Source organism: Pteropus alecto, unplaced genomic scaffold (assembly GCF_000325575.1).
Source record: "Pteropus alecto unplaced genomic scaffold, ASM32557v1 scaffold24, whole genome shotgun sequence".
NCBI classification, from domain to species: domain Eukaryota; kingdom Metazoa; phylum Chordata; class Mammalia; order Chiroptera; family Pteropodidae; genus Pteropus; species Pteropus alecto.
Genome location: NW_006439192.1, coordinates 23,605 through 42,562, shown reverse-complemented (window position 1 = coordinate 42,562; position 18,958 = coordinate 23,605). Strand labels below are relative to the sequence as shown.

Below are 18,958 nucleotides of genomic sequence, written 5' to 3'. Positions count from 1 at the left end.
CAAGAAAGAATCACAGGCAGGAATTAGCTCTCTCACCTATTCCTGTTGTCAGGGCTACCCTGTGATTTTAGAGCAGTTTTTATCATTTTCACATCTTGGTAAGGAAAAACCGCTTTTGTTAGAACATTAGGCTATCAGTAATAACACTAGGGGTTGCTCCTAATTTTTTACATTTCTGTGGTTTATTTCTCAAGTTGCTTTGAGTACAAACCATTCTTGTGGTGGGCCAGATTTGCAGCTCTTCCTAAGCCTTCAAAATTCTCCAAACCCTGATAGTAAACGATTAGAAATTCTGATAAATAAGGAGGTTCAGACTTTTTTTTTTATTCTGCAGAGAGCAAGGAGACTTCCATCTATCTTAGCCTGTTAGAAAGAGACTCAAAGCAGCAAACTTCACTCAGAATGGGCTACAATTAACTAAATGCATGTCTCTCTCTTTGTTGACTGTTAATTAGGAGGATTGTTTTGTTTTTGACTAAATCTACAAGCTGTGACTATTGCTTTTTTAGAAGAGTTCACTTGGAATCTAATCTCACTTTTGAGAGAGTTGTTAGGCATCGCAAGTCTCCGTTAAACTCACCATCATTTACCAATTTCAAAAAATAAACGAAACAGTCTCATTTCCTTTTAAATTAACTTATTTTTACCTTATTCAGTTCTCGCGACACTTAAAAAGTCAGAATTGGTTCTCCATGCTTTTGGTACATTTGGAAATTTATTAAGATGTGACAGATGGTTGGTTTGTATGGGATTTAAAACTTCCAAAGATCCAACTTTTATAAAGCACAGTAATTTGAACTATGCCAGGAAACTCCTGGGCCCTTAAAAAAAACAGCCCAGTAAAGAAATTATGTTGATAGCACTCTAGTTGGCCCCAGAAATTTGGCTTTATGTTTCTTTAGCCTTAAAAACAGCAATTAGAAAGTGAAGATACCGTTTATTCCAGGATGTTTTTCACGTAACATTAAGATGTTTTCAGTGACTTAAGTAATTAATTCTAAGACCTGAGTAGGGAAAAACTGTTAAAAACATGACTAGAGATGAAAACATGAGTACCTAGGAGATGCTGCAGGTTCTGTTCCAGACCACTACAGTAAAGCAAGTATCACAATGAAGCAAGTCACATGAATTTTTTGGTTTCCCGCATAAAAGTTTACACTATACTGTAGTCTGTTAAATGTGCAATAGCATTATGTCCAAAGAAAACAATGTACTGTATGTACCTTAATTTTTTAAAAAAATGACTGGGCTGTAAGACATTTACTGACGAGGGATTACTGAGGGTCAAGTTAATAAAAGCTCCTAAGGCTCATTGTAGAGCCTGCAGAAACCTGGTGGCCGACACGATGCCAGTGAATTTTATGTGGCCAGCAGACCAAATGTCAGCATGTTTTCTTTGGCCAGCAGAGTGCGGTATTTGCCTTCACTGCAATGTGAATGCGTTCAGGGAAGACAAGCAGTTCCCTCGCCACCACTCCATATCGTATCACCTCTGGTAGGTGTTCGCATGTGCTGTTGGCCTGGCCCCTGAAGGCATTCGCGTCTGCCATCCCTGGGCGGTGGCTGTCTCAGATATTTGAATGTGGGCTTTGGAATCAGCTGTCCCTTCATGGTTAGAAAGTGGATACTTCCAGGTATTTGTGTTTTCAGGTTCTAATCCAGCAGCGAGGTAAGTTCATTTCCCTCTTGCCTTGATCCAGATACAGAGTAAAATCCCCTTGGCTTAATGGGCTAGAATTCCTGAATTGTGACCTGAGTAGGGTATGCTTATGGCTTAAAGATAATTAGGACCCACACCAACCACATGGCTAGGAAGTTGAATTTTTGAAAGAACATATATCCACCATATCAAAACAGATAAATGTCTGAAGGGATAATATTTTAAATCTAGAAAATCTAGGACATCTTTGAGGCATGATGCATCTTTTTCTGAATTTCTAATTTTTGGCGGCATGTAAAATGACATGATTCCTTCTGAAATTGATGTATTTAAGAATAAGAGCACATTCTGCACAGCATCGTTAGGGAAACTCAAAACAGCTTATATGTAGAAGTGCACATAATATAAATTTCTCAGTTGTATTATTTGGTTGTTTGTCGCAGGATGGGTGGGTAGTCTGATATATTTCTTTTTGAACAAATTCTCTGGTTGTGACCTTAGCCCTGTTTCCTCAGATTGCTCATTTTTTATTTGTCCACATCAGATAAGTAATTATGACACTATGGACCACTTCTCTCACAGCAGCAGTACAAGGGCATATCTTAACACAATGCCACACGTCACAAGGCAGATCAGCCTCAGAAACAAAATGATCTAACTATTAATTTATAAGTGGCCTTGATCATAAAAGAATAAAGATAGCAGTTATTGCCCTTTTTCTCCCTAGTGAAAACAAAGGAGAAATTTCATTAACCTACTTAAAGAAGATTAGTAGCAAGTTTCAGTCTTAGCAACTGAGCCTAGCCTGGAATCCAGTGCCATCTCCTTTACAGAAAACATCACGAGGTAATTACATGTCTATATCTAAGAAGCTAAGATATTGCAGTTTAATAGAATTCTTGGAGAAATTTAAACATTTTTTTTTGTAGTATGCTAAGTATTATAATTGTGAATCAAAAGCTAGAGACCTCAGATCAGCAGTTGTCTAAGCGCTCAAGTCCAGTTAATAGAGACATAATTCTTGCATTGCCATTTGACACTGCCTTTTGTATGACATGAAAGAGGGCTGAGAAGCTCTGGATTTAATCTGTAAAGATGATGTGCTTTTGAAAGGAGGAGAAGCTTAGCAATAGGATCCTTTAAATCACGTTTTAAATAGATGATTGAAAAGAATTATGGTCACACCCAAGAAGACAGAATAAACAGCCAGTCATGTGACTTGAACTCCCTGTCCTTAAGTCCCTTCTTATGTCTGAAATGTCTGCTCTGACGAGAGTCACTGCTTTGAGTTTAGATATTGTCTGCAGGAAAAAGGCAAATACTTGCAGTAATCAAATTGTAAAATTGGGGAAATGACTAGACTGGGAGTTAGGGCATTTTAGTTTTATCCCTGTTGTGTTTGTTACACAGTTATCCTCTATGGGTCTAGTTTTCTGTCTATAAAATGGAAATGAGATTGGGTGAACTAGTCCATCAGGTCTCTTCCAACTCTATACATATTTTTAAGAGAGTCATATTAACACCAATTAGAGTATTAGAATAACTCCCTCTATACTAAGGTTGTTAAACACAGAACAAGAATATTTCAATTTGCAGGTGTCAGGGGATCTAGACCGGCAAGCACTATCCAGTAGAGACATCCCTTACACCTGGGATGCCCAACCCCTAGGGCCACCACTGGTACTGATCTGTGGCCTGTTAGGAACCGGGCCACACAGCAGGAGGTGAGCAGACGGCAAGCAAGCAAATCTTCATCTGTATTTGCAGCCACTCCCCAACACTAGGAGCACCAGTACCTGGTGCCAAAAAGGTTGCAGATTGCTGCCTTACACTTTCTGGTAAATGACTCTCCCCATATATTAGTTTGCTGACTGCTGGTGCTGAATCCTTTACTGGGCTAACTCTGGAATCAGAACAATGAAAATAGAGGGAGTATGTTTTTGTTCGTTTGTTATTTTTACCCAGAGTACTTCATCTCTGCCTAACTACATTAGGTTTTTTCCTACTGTTTTCTAGAAGAATCTGTATGTTTTGATGTAAGAGTTTTAAAAACTGGTTTGCTTTAGTACTGATCTGAGATGAAGAAGTTTTTTTATGGGGAGCTGGCTATTAAGGTTTTTAGGTGTATCTAGTTCAAAATTACTCAATAGACCTACAATGAAAACTTGAAATATTTTTTTTAAAGTTTTCTCTGGAAATATTAAGACCAAAAATCATATGCAAGCCAAGAGTTGTTTGCTGTAAGAACTCTCAGCACAGCATTCACTAGAAGGCTAGAAATTGGTTTCATTCATGTGATAGACTTCTTGCAGGAGCGGTCAACAACTTGTCTATTTGTGTTCCTACTTGAGGCATGCACTTGGAAGCAGGATATACAGAAAACACGATGCAGATCACATACACTGAAGAATATGCAGGGTACTTTCACAGTAGCTTTCTTCCCTGACCAGGTCTGGCCTTTGACAAAACTGTGAAATAGGTAAATCATGGCTGGTTCTCCCATTTCCTTTTAGTGCCCTATTCCCACCTTATGGTTCGCCTTTCCCTCTCAAGGATCAGTATTGTGTCTTCTTCCATATATCTTGCTTCCAAGTAGCTCTCGCCTACTTAGAGAATCCTGAAGGTTTACAGCTGGAAAGTGACTGCATCCCCTCACTCTGCCCATGTGGAACCTGAGACCTGGATGGAGCAAGGGATCTAGCTAAGGTCTATTTGCTCAGTGCCCTGACTCCACAAGTTCAGAGATACGTTACCAAGACAGGTTCAAAATTGGACACAGAACTGGTAAGATGGTAGCTTATGATACATCCCACTGAAAGAGACAGTTGAACTAGAAATACAGAAGATGTAAAAGTGCTTTAAGCTCAAAAGCAATTTATAAATCTTGGGGATGAAATGTCATGGGAGATTAGGGACGAAGGTAACTTAGAGCGAAGGTCCTTCAAAGCCTCCTCAAATCTGACTTTTAAAATTTCCTAGAAAGATTGACCCTGTTTCTTTATGACTGACATTGGCCTTTTTGGAGCTGTGAGTCTGTGACAGACAAGCTGTAATGAAGAACTCTTGGAACGTGCCTCAGAGGGATACCTCGTATGACTTCAGGGAGTTCTAATACAATCAGAAGCATAAACAAAATATAAACCGAAAGATTAAGAGCATGACCTGTATAAAAATGTCATAACAAACTAAAATTTTATTGTAGAAGTAATATCCATAAGGAAAAATTTAGTGAGAGACAAACTTTTATCCCACAAGAGCTAAATTTAGCCTTTTATCCCAAATTATTTATCTTGAGTATATAGAAATTTCATATCCCTGTATTTCAAAGGACAATTTCCTTTCCGTTTTACTTAACAGCAAATTTTTTAATTCCATTAATCCAAACAGGGTGTATTTGTTTTTCGGTTAACTTTATACTATTTGATAATTCTATACTATTATCAAAACCCATACAAGGCCAAGCTGGATGGGGCCATTGGGAATTGGAATAACCAGAGCCTGCAGAGCCAGAAGCCTTGTGAGTGACAGGTCTTTGTAGGACCACCCTGTTGATGGGTTGGAACTGGACAGTTCATTTGTTCATTTCTTGAATTTTCCAACTAGGGGGGGAAAAATGTACTAATGTCTAAGAGAGCTTCGTGGACTTTTAAATGTAGAATTTTGAGTTGACTTTTTTTTTTTTAAGATAAAAATCTGGGTACTAATATAGACTGGGTTTATACAAAGAGTTTTGAGAACTAGAGAAACAAAATGTGAAGAATAAGAAAAGGAGCAGTGTTTAAAAAATTCGTTCCCAGGAGGAATCTGGAAGACTCTTTACAACTCAAGTCCCATTCATCAACGCGAAGATGGTGACATTACCCCGCAAAGGTAGAAGCCCCACAGAGCATCTGCCCGCTCTGTCCTGGCAGCCCGGTGGGCCCTTAGGAGGGCAGTAGCAGGACCAGAAGGTGAGGGACAGCCTTAATGACGGCCGTTCAGCTCTCTTTCCCCTGTTAAGGGCCTGCGGGAGAGCATTTTAGGGGCAGTGGAGTCGGCCTGAATTGTCATCTGGTAAAGCCACGAAGGAGTGAAGGAGCGTCTGGGCAGGGGGACAGCCAGGGGCAACTGAATGAGAGTCAGGGACACAATGAAGTTCTCAAAGCACTTACTACAAACCCAGCCCTTTTTGTGTGTATTACAGCTTTTTGACCTCTTCTGCTTGTATTATAATATGAAAGGAAGTTTGTTATTTTAAGAGTTTAAATTTTTTAGTTGAAGTCACAAACTTCATTTAGAGAACAATAGAGAGACAAAAAAGGTAGACTGGAACGAAGGAATTAAATTCATACTTCCTCAGGTTTTCCTAGAAAGTCACAAATACAAACCATACAAATCGAAAATGTATGTATTTGCTGTGCTTGGGCAGTGGGTTACCACTGCATGCTGATGCCTGACATGGGAGTAGCACAGAGAAAAAAAACTTTAAATTTTTCTTTTAAAAACGTAAGTCCTCACATAGCTTTCAGATAAGAACTTATGAAATGCTCGGTTTTGAATGTAATCACTTTCTTAAGTTAGCTGGTAGTCGTGGGTGAACCAAATAATCAAGGAGAAAGTCCTTGCAGATCAAGTCTGCCATCATTCCCCATAGAATGCAAAATGGAGATGAACAGTCTTTGTTTGAATAAGTAGTTACTTCAGGAGCTCCTCGTTTCGTTTGCTTGTTTATATTTTTTGCCTTCTTTCTTTTTTTTTCCAGTGTAGAGATCTAGGACCAAAAAGTGTTTTGCTATGTACATGACATTATTCATTTTCTTCTCACTTCATTTTAAGATGGCCTTTTACCCTGCCTGCGTGAGAAAGGGAAATGTCAGGAAGAAATGTATTCAGGATTTGATGGTTAGAGCAGTGAGAGACCTGAATGCAAATGGCAGTATTGTGTTACAGTTGCGAGTGCGGTTTTTGTTTTCATTTAGGTTGTGGCTATGTCATATTCATATCAGAGGTCAAAAGGAGATATTGTTCTATTAGATGGAATAAAAAATGCTAATGTGGGGCTCCAGAGAGAAGAAACTACTCAGTCAGATGCATGTAAATTTATATGTGAATGAGATTAAACTTCTTTGCAAATAATATCAATAGTTGTGATTTTTTTTTTTAAGTAGGCAGTTAACATTCAACATAAGCAGCAGCTTGCTTGGCTTTAAGTGTGTGGGGTTTTTTTGTTTGTTTTTTGTTTTTCTCCCTAACGAGCAGGCATTTCTGCTAAAGGACAGGGATATTTTTTTCTACATAGTTAAGAAGTATTTTTACAGATTATTGAAGACCAATTTAATAAATTAACACAGCCCCAAAATGTGAGAAGATTACAGAGTGAAGAAAAAACTTTACTTCAGTACATAAAGGAGCCATTAAGCTTTTAAATTGTCTTTAGCTCTTGGTCACAGGAAGGTGTCATGAAAATAGCAAATCTTAAGACGGAAATTAAGAGAGAGCTTGCTGAATGGATAAAACCAAAAAAAACCTTCAGATACTCCCCTGCAGAGCAGCTGATTTGGTATAATCCCACCTCAGGTTGTTTATCTAATAGTGGAATTAGATTATGCGGTTATACTGCTAGAAATCTATTCACACTGTTGGAGAAATTACTAAGGAAGGATGCTGAGCATACAGCTCTGAGTTTTTTTTTAAATTGATCTGAGAGTGAATCAGCAGAGACTAAGACAAAATCTTTAATAACCTGACTGAAGGCAGCAAATGTCCCTGAGGCACATTTTCTTGTCCTCAAACTCCTTTTGCCCTTCTTAATGAAAGACACATACCTGAAAGGGCTATGTAATGAAGACTGAATAACAATTTAGGAAAATGAATTAATGTCATACCTTTTAGTTAGTGGCACTGTCAGCACCAGGCCACCTGACTCCAGGACTGTTCTTTTCACTGTCACAGGGCATCTCATCTGCATCCCTTCTCATTTTTAACCCTATCTGGAGCTGTGTTAATTTTTGCATAGTGATTACTTTGTGGCATGAAATTATATTAATTAAAACATTCAGGGTTTTTTTGTAGTTTCTTCTTCCCTTTTTAACTTCTGGTTATGAATATTATTGTCAGAGCAAAGAAATAAAACTTCAATATTGTTATTGATTATTTAGTGTCAGCAGCAGATTCCTTTCTGTATTAATATTGAGACTACTGCTCTCTGACCCAAGGGGCTTAGAATCTTAGTATTGAAGTATTTACTCAAGGGTAAATGGGATTTTGATGCATGTAAATTATATATAAGGATGATCAAGCAGGGGAATTCACATGTAAATAACCACTGACAAATCTTTATCTTTTTTAATGGATACTTTTATAAGGTTAATTTAGAAGCTACTTTTCATGTCATGAGATCTAATAACTATCCAAAGAACATACAGTGATCACATATGGTGGTCCAGTTTCTCTTTATTTTTAAGCTCAGCATGGACAATAAAATTTGGTATCCATTTACCGTTATGTAAGAGATGCTCGTGTTTTCTGAACCTCAAAAGGATGGTGTAAACTACTTTTCTTTCTCGGTGGAGAGAAAGCCCCAGTCTTCAGCATGGCAGCCAGCCCCTCACTGCACAGTGCCGGGTTTGCTGTGCGCAGTGTCTTGAGAGCTACGGTCAAGTGGATGTGGGCAGGACACAGGCAAGTCTTTGCTGAGTGGGTGGCGCACAAACCTCAGTGCTGCCTCACAGGGCCACCAGACCTTATTGTTTTTGTGGATAATATGGGAATGGTGGATCTCTGAAGACTAAAGTGTATCCCAGAGTTACCGACTCACGAATTTATCAGGCATCTACCTCTACCTCAGCGTATATCCATGGGCCCATGGGCCATATCAAGAGTTCGAAATACATTTCCTACTAGGTATGAGACATTTATTTTCTCATATTTGTGCCTTCTTTCCATTCATACATTCAACAAATATTTAGTCGGTGTGTATTGTTTGTTCTCTGTGGTGGGGATATGACATATTAGTAAACGAAAGCGAAGTCCCTACCCTCACGTGGTTGCATTCTAGTACTGGCAGGGGGAAGATAAAGAGGATTTTTTTTTTTTGGTAAGTAAAATATAAGGCTGATGGTGAGAAGTACTAAGGAGGAAAATAAAGCAGTGAACGGTGATAAGAATAGGTGTTTACGGTTTTAGATTTAGATAGCCAGGAAAGGCCTCAGTGTAAAGATGACATTTGAGTGAAGACCAAAAGAGATGGAGGGGAAGGAATAAGCCCTGTGAATTCCTGGGAGAAGTGCTTTTGGCGCACAGAGAACAGTAGGCACCAAAGATCCAAGAGCAGGAGTGCTTCTCTTGTGTTCAGGGAGAGCCAGGAGGCAGAGAGGCTGGCGCCCAGCGAGCACGGAGAGCACCAAAAGAGTAGACTAGAGTGGGGAGAAAGGTTGGCACAGATTGGGGTTTTCTAGGCCATTTTAAGGATTTGAGGTTGGGAAGGATTTTTAAGAATGAGAAGCCTTTGGAGCATTTTGAGCCAAGAAGACATACCCTAACTTACATTTTAATAGATCACTCTCTTTTGAGAAGAGTGGATGTGGTGGGGGAGGGTTGTGGGCAAAGAAAGAAGCAGGGAGACCAGTTCGGCAGGTATTGCAATAATCCAAGCACAAGAGGATGGTGCTTGGTCCCAACTGGAAGTGTCGGAGGTGGTGAGAAATGATGTGATTCTGAATCTATCCTGAAGATAGGGTAGGAGGTGCTGACAGAATGGATGTGTGGAGCATTGGGAAAAGAGAATAGTCAAGGAACAAAGTTTTTACTGTCAAATTTCCTTCTTCAGGATTTTAGAAGTATCTCTAGCCTGCTCCCTAACTGCTGTCATACTGGTCATTAGCTTGATCCAGAAGCTGGTATAGGACTCTCAGTTTTTTAGTTAACAGAATCCTTTAGCTCTCGTACATGTTGCATGCAGGCTTATAGGGAAGGACTAGGGGAGCAGTACTCCAGCACCCATAGAGATTAAGCGACTGATGTAAAACCGCTAATGGAAATAATAAAATAGCCGTTAATTTAATATTCATTATGTGACCACAGTGTGATCTATAGTGGAATAATATCCATCAGTAAACTTGTTGAATATTCAGAGAAACCCCAACAAAGCTACGTCACACCAAAGCCTATTAATCAAGCATGTATTTACCTAAACAAAATTAAGACAAGAGGTACATGTACAACTCAGTTAGGTTTGTTTTGTTGTTGTTGTTGTTGTTGTTTTTATAGTAACACCATTTTATTAGTTAAGAACACTTTTGGCTACAGATAACAGAAAACTTGACTAAGTGTTTAAACAGTGTAAACGTTCTTTATCTCACTTAAGAAAACTGGAAGTGGACAGTTACTAGCTGCTAAGTGTTGCCATCAAGGCTGTATGCTCTTTCTAAATTTCTAATTTGCTCTCCTTTTTTTGTTTTCGTGTCTGCCATCCAGACATTTTATCCTACCACTTTTTATCAGAATCTCAAAAGCTGTTGTCACAAAAGTACCCTAGTCAACTTCTCCTTACCTGTCATTAACCAAATCTAGGCCACATGGGGACAAGGCTGACTGGCAGAGGTGGTAAGGGTTAGCATTTAAACCGTGATTCCTCTCCTGGGGCTAGGCACATTGACATCCTCAGTAAAAATCACAGTTCCATTAGCTCGAAAGAAGAGGCTGCGAGGGAAGCAGCAGTGACTGCCGCAATATCACATACCAGCTTCTTAGGCCAAAATTGACCATTTGAACAGGATCGCCAAGTTTTCAGTCTCTGAGCTGGTACATCAGGCATTTTAAAGTGATTTAGAAGTACACTTCCTGCCGCTGCTTTACTTTTTTTTACATACCAGTTTTAAAGTTAAAACTTAAATTTCACGATGGGTCTTAGGAAAAAGAAATAAGAATCATGTCTCCTCTGAAAGGAAGAAAGGAAATAAACCCTCCCAAAGATACCACATGGTCGCATAGTTAGGAAGAAATATGACTTTCCCACCCCCAAAAAGAGGAGATATCAATGAAGAAGGGACTTTTAAAGTTATGTTCATTCCTGTTGCTCTTCGGGGCTTCATGCAGAGCTATTTCTTTATGCAGAAGCAATCTTTTCTTGGTCCCAAAACCTCTTGATAGAGTTACATATTTTGATGAGTCTGTAATCCCAGAAGGACATGGTTAAAACCTTGTTAATTAAGCATAAATACCCACTGAATAATTCTGAGTTGAAAGATGTTTTCCTAAAACATTTCAAAGAGGTTTGGTTTCAGAGATTGGTAAAAAGCAAAGCTATATTACTGGGTTTCATAGCCTCTGTCTCTGTAAACCTTTGTAACTCAGAAATAGAGCACAGCCATTTGAAAGTTCACAAACCCACTTTGCTTTCCTTTCCTTTCTTTCTCTTAACAATGACTGAGCACTCCTCATTTTCTGACCCCCTTTCGCCCTTTACTTTGTTTGTCTTTTCTTCTCATATGATGATGACTCAAGTACTGTCAGTCTTCCCTGCTGTGCCTTTTGTTTGTCGATTGACACACTGCTGTAATTCATTTGAGACAACAGCTTTGCAGCTGGAGCTGTAGAATGAGTGGACGAAATGGTTTTACTTCATGTTTTTCTTCAGGTGAATTTTCCCTATAATATCAATTTCTTCAAAGACTAGTAGAAAACTGGCCCTATCACCTTCTCTCCTTTTGTCCCCTTTCAAGTCATCACAAAAAAATTGTCCTGCATACCTCTTTCATTGTATAAATGCCCCAGCTTCATGAAATAGAATGCCTTCACTGGTTTTCTGAATCTATTTTTAAACTGCCTTTAGATCATTTTACTAAACCTTGTTCATATTAGGAGTAGTTCTTTCCTGCATTTTAATCTTACCACCAAGGCAGTTTAGAGACAGATTAAGTAATAAATTACTAGAATGAATAGGACTTTAGAACTAGAGTGCCCTTTGGACACTGTCTACTTTGGTTCCCTGATTTCGCTGATGCATAGACCAATGTGTAATATCGGTGACATATTTTAAATTAGCAAATGCCTTTATTAAACCCTATGTAGCTTTCTAAGATAAGTTTAATATTTTATTCTTTTACTTTGTTACTTTATTAAAATTAGAATGTGTATCAGTAATGCTTTCAGCTGCAGTTAATAGTACCTCATGAACAGTGGCTCCATAACTCCTAAGGGTATTATTATTTATGCTTAATTAACAAGATATTTAGAGTTAGTAAGGAATCTTAGAGTCGAATCCAGCTCATTGTCCTCAAGAATCCAGGCTCTTTCTGTCTTTCCATTTTCCTCAGGCCTGGCATCTTTTGTCTTGTGCCTACTGCCCCATGTCACAGGATGCAGCTTTAGGAACCACATCCATGTCAAGGAAGGAGTAAGAGTGAAGGGCTAGCACTAGTGGCTTCTCCTCTAAAGCCTGTCCCCTTTATCGGAAAGCAAAATCGCTTTCCCAGAAGCTACCCCCACCCCCTAATAGACTTCTTACATCTCATGGGCCAGAATATCACATAGCTCATCTTAGCCACAGGAGAGGCTGAGAAAGTAAGTATTTGGGTTTACCAACCTTTGTAGTGGGAGGGACATAGAAAAAGAGGAGCTTGAGAATAGCTTTTGATTAGCCAAACCAACAGTTTATGTCAGAGTAGTCATCCTAAAATATAAATTCATATATATTTTTTCATCTCCAGGGAGGAAATATAGCTTAAGAACATTGAGTTCTGGAGTCAGATTTCCTGAGTTCAAATCCTATCTTCACTTCTTTGCTAACTCTGACTTTGGACTTCTCTCTGCCTCTATTTCCTTTACTGTAAAACAGGGCTAATGAGGTACCAGTTGTATATGATTATTGTACTAATGACATGAAGTTAGCATGTGGACATTCTGTAAATGTTACCATCATCAACCAAAGCTTGGCAGCCCCGCGTAGATTCTGACCAAACTCAGAATAAGCTTAATGACTAGCATCTTTTTCCCACTTTGGAACAAAACAGCTTGAAAGAGTAGTTTCTAATAGTTTCAACTTCATAATTACTAACTTAAAACTGAGATATACAAAATCTCCATCTGACTAAAAGAATTCCTAAAAGATTTATAGTCATAACAATTGCCTGCCTTTACTGGGACAGTTTGTAACTGACATGTTCTTTTGTTTAAAAACAAAATACTGTAGGCCTCCTATAAATCCTTCATGTATTACAGCAGTATGATGAAAAACTTATTTTGACTAGAATCTATCAAATCAAGAATCTGAGCCCCTTCTGTAATTCGCAGTATAAATAATAGTTCTATATAGTGACTCAGAAACTTTTTTAAAAAGTACCAATTAGGGTTAGGGAAAAAAAAATCTCTGCAGTGTTCTCAATTATTCTTACAAAAAAAAAAAAAAACAGAAAAGGAGAATCAGGAGCTGTTTAAAGTGTAGTGGATACTCAACAAATAATTGAGGATGAAAAATAATTTGTAGAATGAGCAAAGCATCAAAAAATAATTTGAAGTTTGGCAAGGAACCCAGAGCAGCTTCTAGAAGACGTTGTTGTCTCGTAGGGGACTGAAGGATAGAGTCACCACAGACTGATTCCTCAAGTCGTCTTTGTAGACTTGGAGTAGGGGAGAGAATAAACAACCCTATCTAAGCAAAGTTCAAGTGCAGCCTCGTTCATGTGAGGAAAGTCCAAGTGACTGCAGACAGTACTGGGCCATAAGAGCCTTCCAATCACCAAAAACCAGAGTTTACAGCTCCTCCTGCTTACACCCTTCTTGTGCCTGAGTGTTCAGGAAGCGTGATTCCTCCATCAAATAGCCAGTAATTCCAAGATGACATTCCTTCAGAATGCAGAACAAACGAGAACCAAAATTCTGTCTTCATTTCTTATCTAAAGGAATGAATCCATCATTCTTCTATAGCTGTTGCCCACTTTGGGAAATCAAGTCAACTCTTCAACAGTCAGTCATACTGTCCAACGAGTTAGCACACTAGGCATGTTGCACATAGGCATTTGTGAGGAGTGTACTGACTACCATTCTCGTCTGACTTTCCCTCCAGAAAACCCGTTACGAAACGTATGTCAGCATTCTAAATGAAGGCGGCCAGAAGCTCCTGAATAACAGCGAAAGTGAGGCTGCAGGACTGAAGAAGTCACATTCGAGCCCTTCGCTGAACCCAGATTCATCTCCCATCACTGCCAAAGTCAAGCGTAATGTGTCAGAGAGGAAAGATCACCGACCTGAAACACCAAGCATTAAGCAAAAAGTTACTTAGAATCCACCTGCGACCAGGAAAGTGCTGGTCATGGGGCAAAATAGAGTTTTTCAAGATCTTTCTGGTAAATCCGTGAATATATTTAAAAAAAAAAAAAAGTCTGTGACTAAATGGTGCATTAGTAACATTTTCTATTGTATATTTTTGTTAGTTTCTGTACAAATTGTCCCTTTGCTCTTGATTTCTTTGCTTTGATGATTTTTGCTACTTGATAACTAATGCACCTTTTTTGTGAGGGGGAGGGGATCATGATTTCGGACTGAATTGTGTATCACTTCTCCTTCGGTTTTCTCTTGTTTGCACTCTGCTCAGTTGTTTTATGTATTCTCAAACCAACTGTTACACTTTTTTTTTTTAAGGTTCAAAAATTTAATCTATTGTGAAACACTTAACTGGACAAACTTTGTAGTTTAGTAAATTCTAGCCAGAGTAATCCAAGCCTTTATATGTGAAATCTTGCCCAGTCACGGAGGTGGAATTGAGCACTCAGAGAAGTTCAATTCAGAGTGACAGTTCTGGGAGTCGAGATGTCGCACTGTGATGCAGCCGTGCTTGCATCTGAGCAGTTGTTGTGGAGTTCTGACCCTGCTGGACGCAGGGAAGGGGCGCGTGAAGATCGCAGGACTGGAGAATTTAGGCAGCGCGATGTAGCTTGCTTGAAGTGTCGAGTCCATTTCAGCCAAGCCAGGAAAGAGGAAGTGGAATCTTTTTGAAGGTTGAGGAAAGATGACACTGAGTTCATTTTGTTTTCTAAAGGATCGTGACCATAATCTAGTCTTGGGGAGCTGCAGAAGTAGGCATGTGTTTAGTCTATAGGAAATTGTTACATGACTTCCACAAGGCCTAGACTAGGAACCAGAACCATTTCTATCGTCAATACCCTGCCATCCAGGAATATAGATATAGATATAGATATAGACATGGTGTTATCTCCTGACCATATGAATATTGGGATCTTAACCAAAACAAAATAAGGGGGGAAAGTAGCTGCAGATTTCTGGCAATGGAATATTGATTCTTTAAAATCAATCTAAAATAGTAAGTAGTCTGAATGAATTATGGCTAGAAAACTGAGGAATCTGCTGGTTGCATATAGAGTCGCTTAGTTTATTCTTATCTCAGCCTCTTTGACAGCCACTTGACTCTGCTACTACTGAATTTTATTTTAAATCATTTTTTTCTATCTACTCAAAACAGTCCGATTATCCTTGCAGTCATGGGCTTGTTTCAGTGATGGTCCCTTTGAAATTCAGGGTGATAAACAGAACATTCTCTTGTACAGGAAGGAGAAAGGAATGAAAATTGAGCCCACTATGAGTTAGAAATTTTTTGAAACCTATAAAATGATTTTGAAACCTTGAAACTTTGTGATCCTTAAAGCTATAATCTCCATAACTTCAGCACTAATAGAATCTCTTTTAATACTCTTCCCTCCCACAGAAATTTGCTCTAGTTCTACTTAGTTTATTAGCTAAAGGTACTATGACCAAAGAATCAGGGACTCTGCATGAATAGCATGGTTCCAGAGAAAACCTGCTGTTAAACCATGGTAGCTTCTAGTGGTATATTGTTCTGATGTACCAGCATCTTATCACAGGATTATTTATTCACATGTACTTCCTTCACCTACATAAACGCCCATATTTGCTGGTGTCCAGAAAAGAGAAACCCCTCTCTAAGATTGTAGCTGCTTGCTTTGTAATGTTTTGTCACATCTTAGAGAAACTCATTCTAACCCTCTGTCTTGTTTAGGTCGAGGCAATGACTAAATTTGTTTCAAAACCGAGAAACAAACAGGGTAGTTAACTAATATGGCTCTTGTACCAGATTCATTTTGTAGCTCCTGACCGAATCCAGGATTTCCACAAGGGAATCGTCTTTCCTCCTAGAATCTGAATAATCAGCCTGTTTGTTTTCTGCCTAGATAATTAATCCTAAACTGGAGAGAGGTACCTATACCATGTCATTGCTGAGTCTCAATAGCTAAAGAAAAATAAATATCCCTGACTGGCTCGAATGTGTTTGCCCACAGTGTGAGTGTGTCTGTGTATATAGAATGTCTCTGTGTATTTACTCATAGTATACAATAGATGTTGAATGGTACCTTGCTACTGTGTTTCTGACATTTAGAGTAGTTCTAAAATAACTCAGTTAGCATCAGCACCGCAACAGCGTTATTCCCGTTCTGTGACTCACTAATGTTATCTCCAGGAACTTCTGGATATGCTAATAGGTAGTTGGAAGAGAAGGACACTTTTGAAGCTGTGATATACTGGGTTTGCATAGTTTATCTTTAAAAACCACTGCAAGGATATTTGATGAGCCAGGGCACAGCACCGTCCATCTTTAAAGGATGGGCTGAGGACACCTCCTCCCTGAGGCATTTGAGGTTTTTGTCTGTTGTCAGTGTGCCTAGCTGTTCAAGAATTTTTCTTGTCAGAGGTAATGGCCCCAGATGTGACTGGATTCTGAGAGTCTTGCCCATAACCAATCACATTTTCTTTTATGGTATCTAGTCAGAAGAAATTGAAGACGTTTGCTTTCACAGCTAACCCTAGCTTACCACCCAATTCACGGTACAGGGGAGCTCCGCCTCCTCCTTTCCTTCCAAAGGTACTCCACCTCCCCCAAGCCCCGCCCCTCACCTATACCTCAGCATCAGGAGCCTTGGATAAATCATTAGTCCTCTTCACATAAATACTCTTATTATTTACTTTTCAGTCTAAAAAATCTTGGTAGTCATCAAAATACTTTGGTGGTAGTCTTGTTGCACAACTGACCGTAGAAGTGGTTCATATGTAACATCTTTGAGTGTTTCAGGGTTTGTTCACCCACCTTGCATGTTGACTGTCACAGGGAGGTGTCGGCAATTCCTTGTTAGCAATCAAACTTAATTACTAGCATGCAGGGTCCTTGTATTATTGCCAGACCATAGATATTATTTGAAGTGCACTTTAAAAACAAAAACAAAAACAAAAAAACATATTGTTAACTCTTAGCAATGCCTAATTAAAGCAAGCAATACTTCTGTGCATTTTAATTAATCTCAGTAAAACCACGTGTGGGAATGTCCTGGTAGAACTACAGTTCCTGGATTGTGTGTAACCTTTTCTATTGCTCTTAGGTAAAAGAGGATAGGAAGTGGCTTTGCGCGACCCTCTGTGCTTCTCCGACTGTTATCCTAATTCAGAACATGAGGACTGTTTGCTAGTTAGAAGTGATATGAGGGAATTAATTCTGGATGAGGACAGTTGGCTGGCTTTCTGAGGCCAAGCTAGGGTTGGTCTCTTGAATCTGTATTTCACCCTGTGGCCAAACCACAGACCTTCTGAGGCTGGAGAAGAATTTAGATAACCAGCAAGGAAGAAGGCCCCTTGCTGGCTAAGCACAAAATCAGAGTTTTCTGCTGGCCCTTGTCTGCTGCTCCTTCTATCATGTAAAGAGCCTGGGAAGATGTTCTCAGGTGAGGCACAGCCTGCTGTGGCCAGCAGCTGCATCTCTTCTCTGCCTTTATCCCTAATCTTAGACAATTGGAAGAAAATTGACATTACTATCAAGACCTTCTTGGGTTTTGTTAGTGGTCACTGGAATTTGAATTCGTTTGGCATTTTTCCTTGTAGTCATCAGTTACGCTTTTTAAAGCCTGAATTCACAGAGAGTTTCTTAGCCTCGTTAAATCCTAATCTCTGTCTTTTGGTTCTTGTGGACCTGGTCAAGTTTTCAGCAGGTTGGTAGCTGCCTCCCTTAATTTCTGCATTGAACAATTGCTTCACTTTTCAAATGACAGAATTTTTTCCACTTGGAAAATTAGCACTGTTAAACAAGGCAACAAAGTGGCATTCTAGGAGTCTAGTTAATGAGTAATAGTGTGACTTTGAGTTCAAAGAGCACCTGCTTTTCTTACAGAACATCTAAGTTACTTGACAGAAAAAGATCAGTCACCTTCATAAGGCAAATGAGCCTCTGGACTGACCTTGCTGGTCCAAAGCTTTTGAGCTGTCCCTTCTCCCAGGCCAGGCTACCAGTCTGCCCTAGGTCAACAGATCTGTCCACTAGCCTTTTGACGTTTTTCACCATTAAGTTGTCCAGAGAGCTTGAGCGATCGGTAGTTCGCCACAAAATACTCCCCAACAAGTGATAGGTGCTTTGTCACTGCTTCTCCTCTCAGATTCCTTTGCAATGTCTCACTTTTACAAGGAGGATTGAAGTCCAAATTCATTGCCATTCCCCTTTTGTACCTTTAGTATCCAAAACCCAAGTGGGCAGCCTTCTGCTTAGGACAATATCTGGCCTACTGCATGCAGAGAGAACGTCTTCATAAGAGAGAATGTCGGTAAATACTTGAATCTGCATGACGGTTTGTTGACTTGAATGCAACAGCAAGAAAATATTGCAAGTTAAATAACTGTATATACAGTAGGTTTCTTTCAGTCTCTTTGGCTCATCCTATGTAATTTCCGTGTGCATCTGTAGTATTGCAGCCTTTTGGAAAATCTTCATATAGATAGTATGTCAGGCATCAAAGAAAGTGCTTTCTGTCACCTGCCAATGTTGTATTTGTGGGTATTTATAGTTGTATGTATGTATATGTATCGATGTGTAGATTGTATATCAGTGTATGGTATATGTATATCAAATTTATTTTTGTCCTTAAATAACTAGAGTGATATGAAAAGCAAGTAAAAACCTCATAGAATTGAATATATAATGCAGTTATTGAGAGTATATATAGTGGTACTGTTTTATTGAACTTAAATTCAAATGATATTTTGATTAAATTTTTGTAATAATAAGATTTTGTGCTAGAAAATTCCATCTTTGAGCTTTGAATCACCAGGGCAAAAATGACTCTGAACTAACGTTGCGAAACTATTTCAGTGTACTGTGTACAATACCGAAGGGATAGCTCATAATTTGGGATATACAAAAAGAAAGAAAAAAAAAAAAAAAAACAGGCAGCCTGGGCAGGCTTAAAATTCAGTTTGCTAAGTCTAAGGGGGGAGACACCAATTTTGTCCTTTAGTCGATTTCCCATCCCT

General features: G+C 39.1%; 1 protein-coding gene across 1 annotated transcript in view; it reads left to right on the top strand.

Annotated features, from left to right (window-relative positions):
* The window catches only part of PSD3 (pleckstrin and Sec7 domain containing 3), a 364,145-nt gene extending 345,264 nt beyond the window's left edge, over positions 1-18,881 (top strand). The window contains exon 16 of the mRNA XM_015592799.2: positions 13,704-18,881. Within this exon, the coding sequence (XP_015448285.1) occupies positions 13,704-13,919 (216 nt within the window). The 3' untranslated portion in view covers positions 13,920-18,881. The remainder of the gene's footprint in view (positions 1-13,703) is intronic.
* The last annotated feature ends 77 nt before the right edge of the window (positions 18,882-18,958 follow it).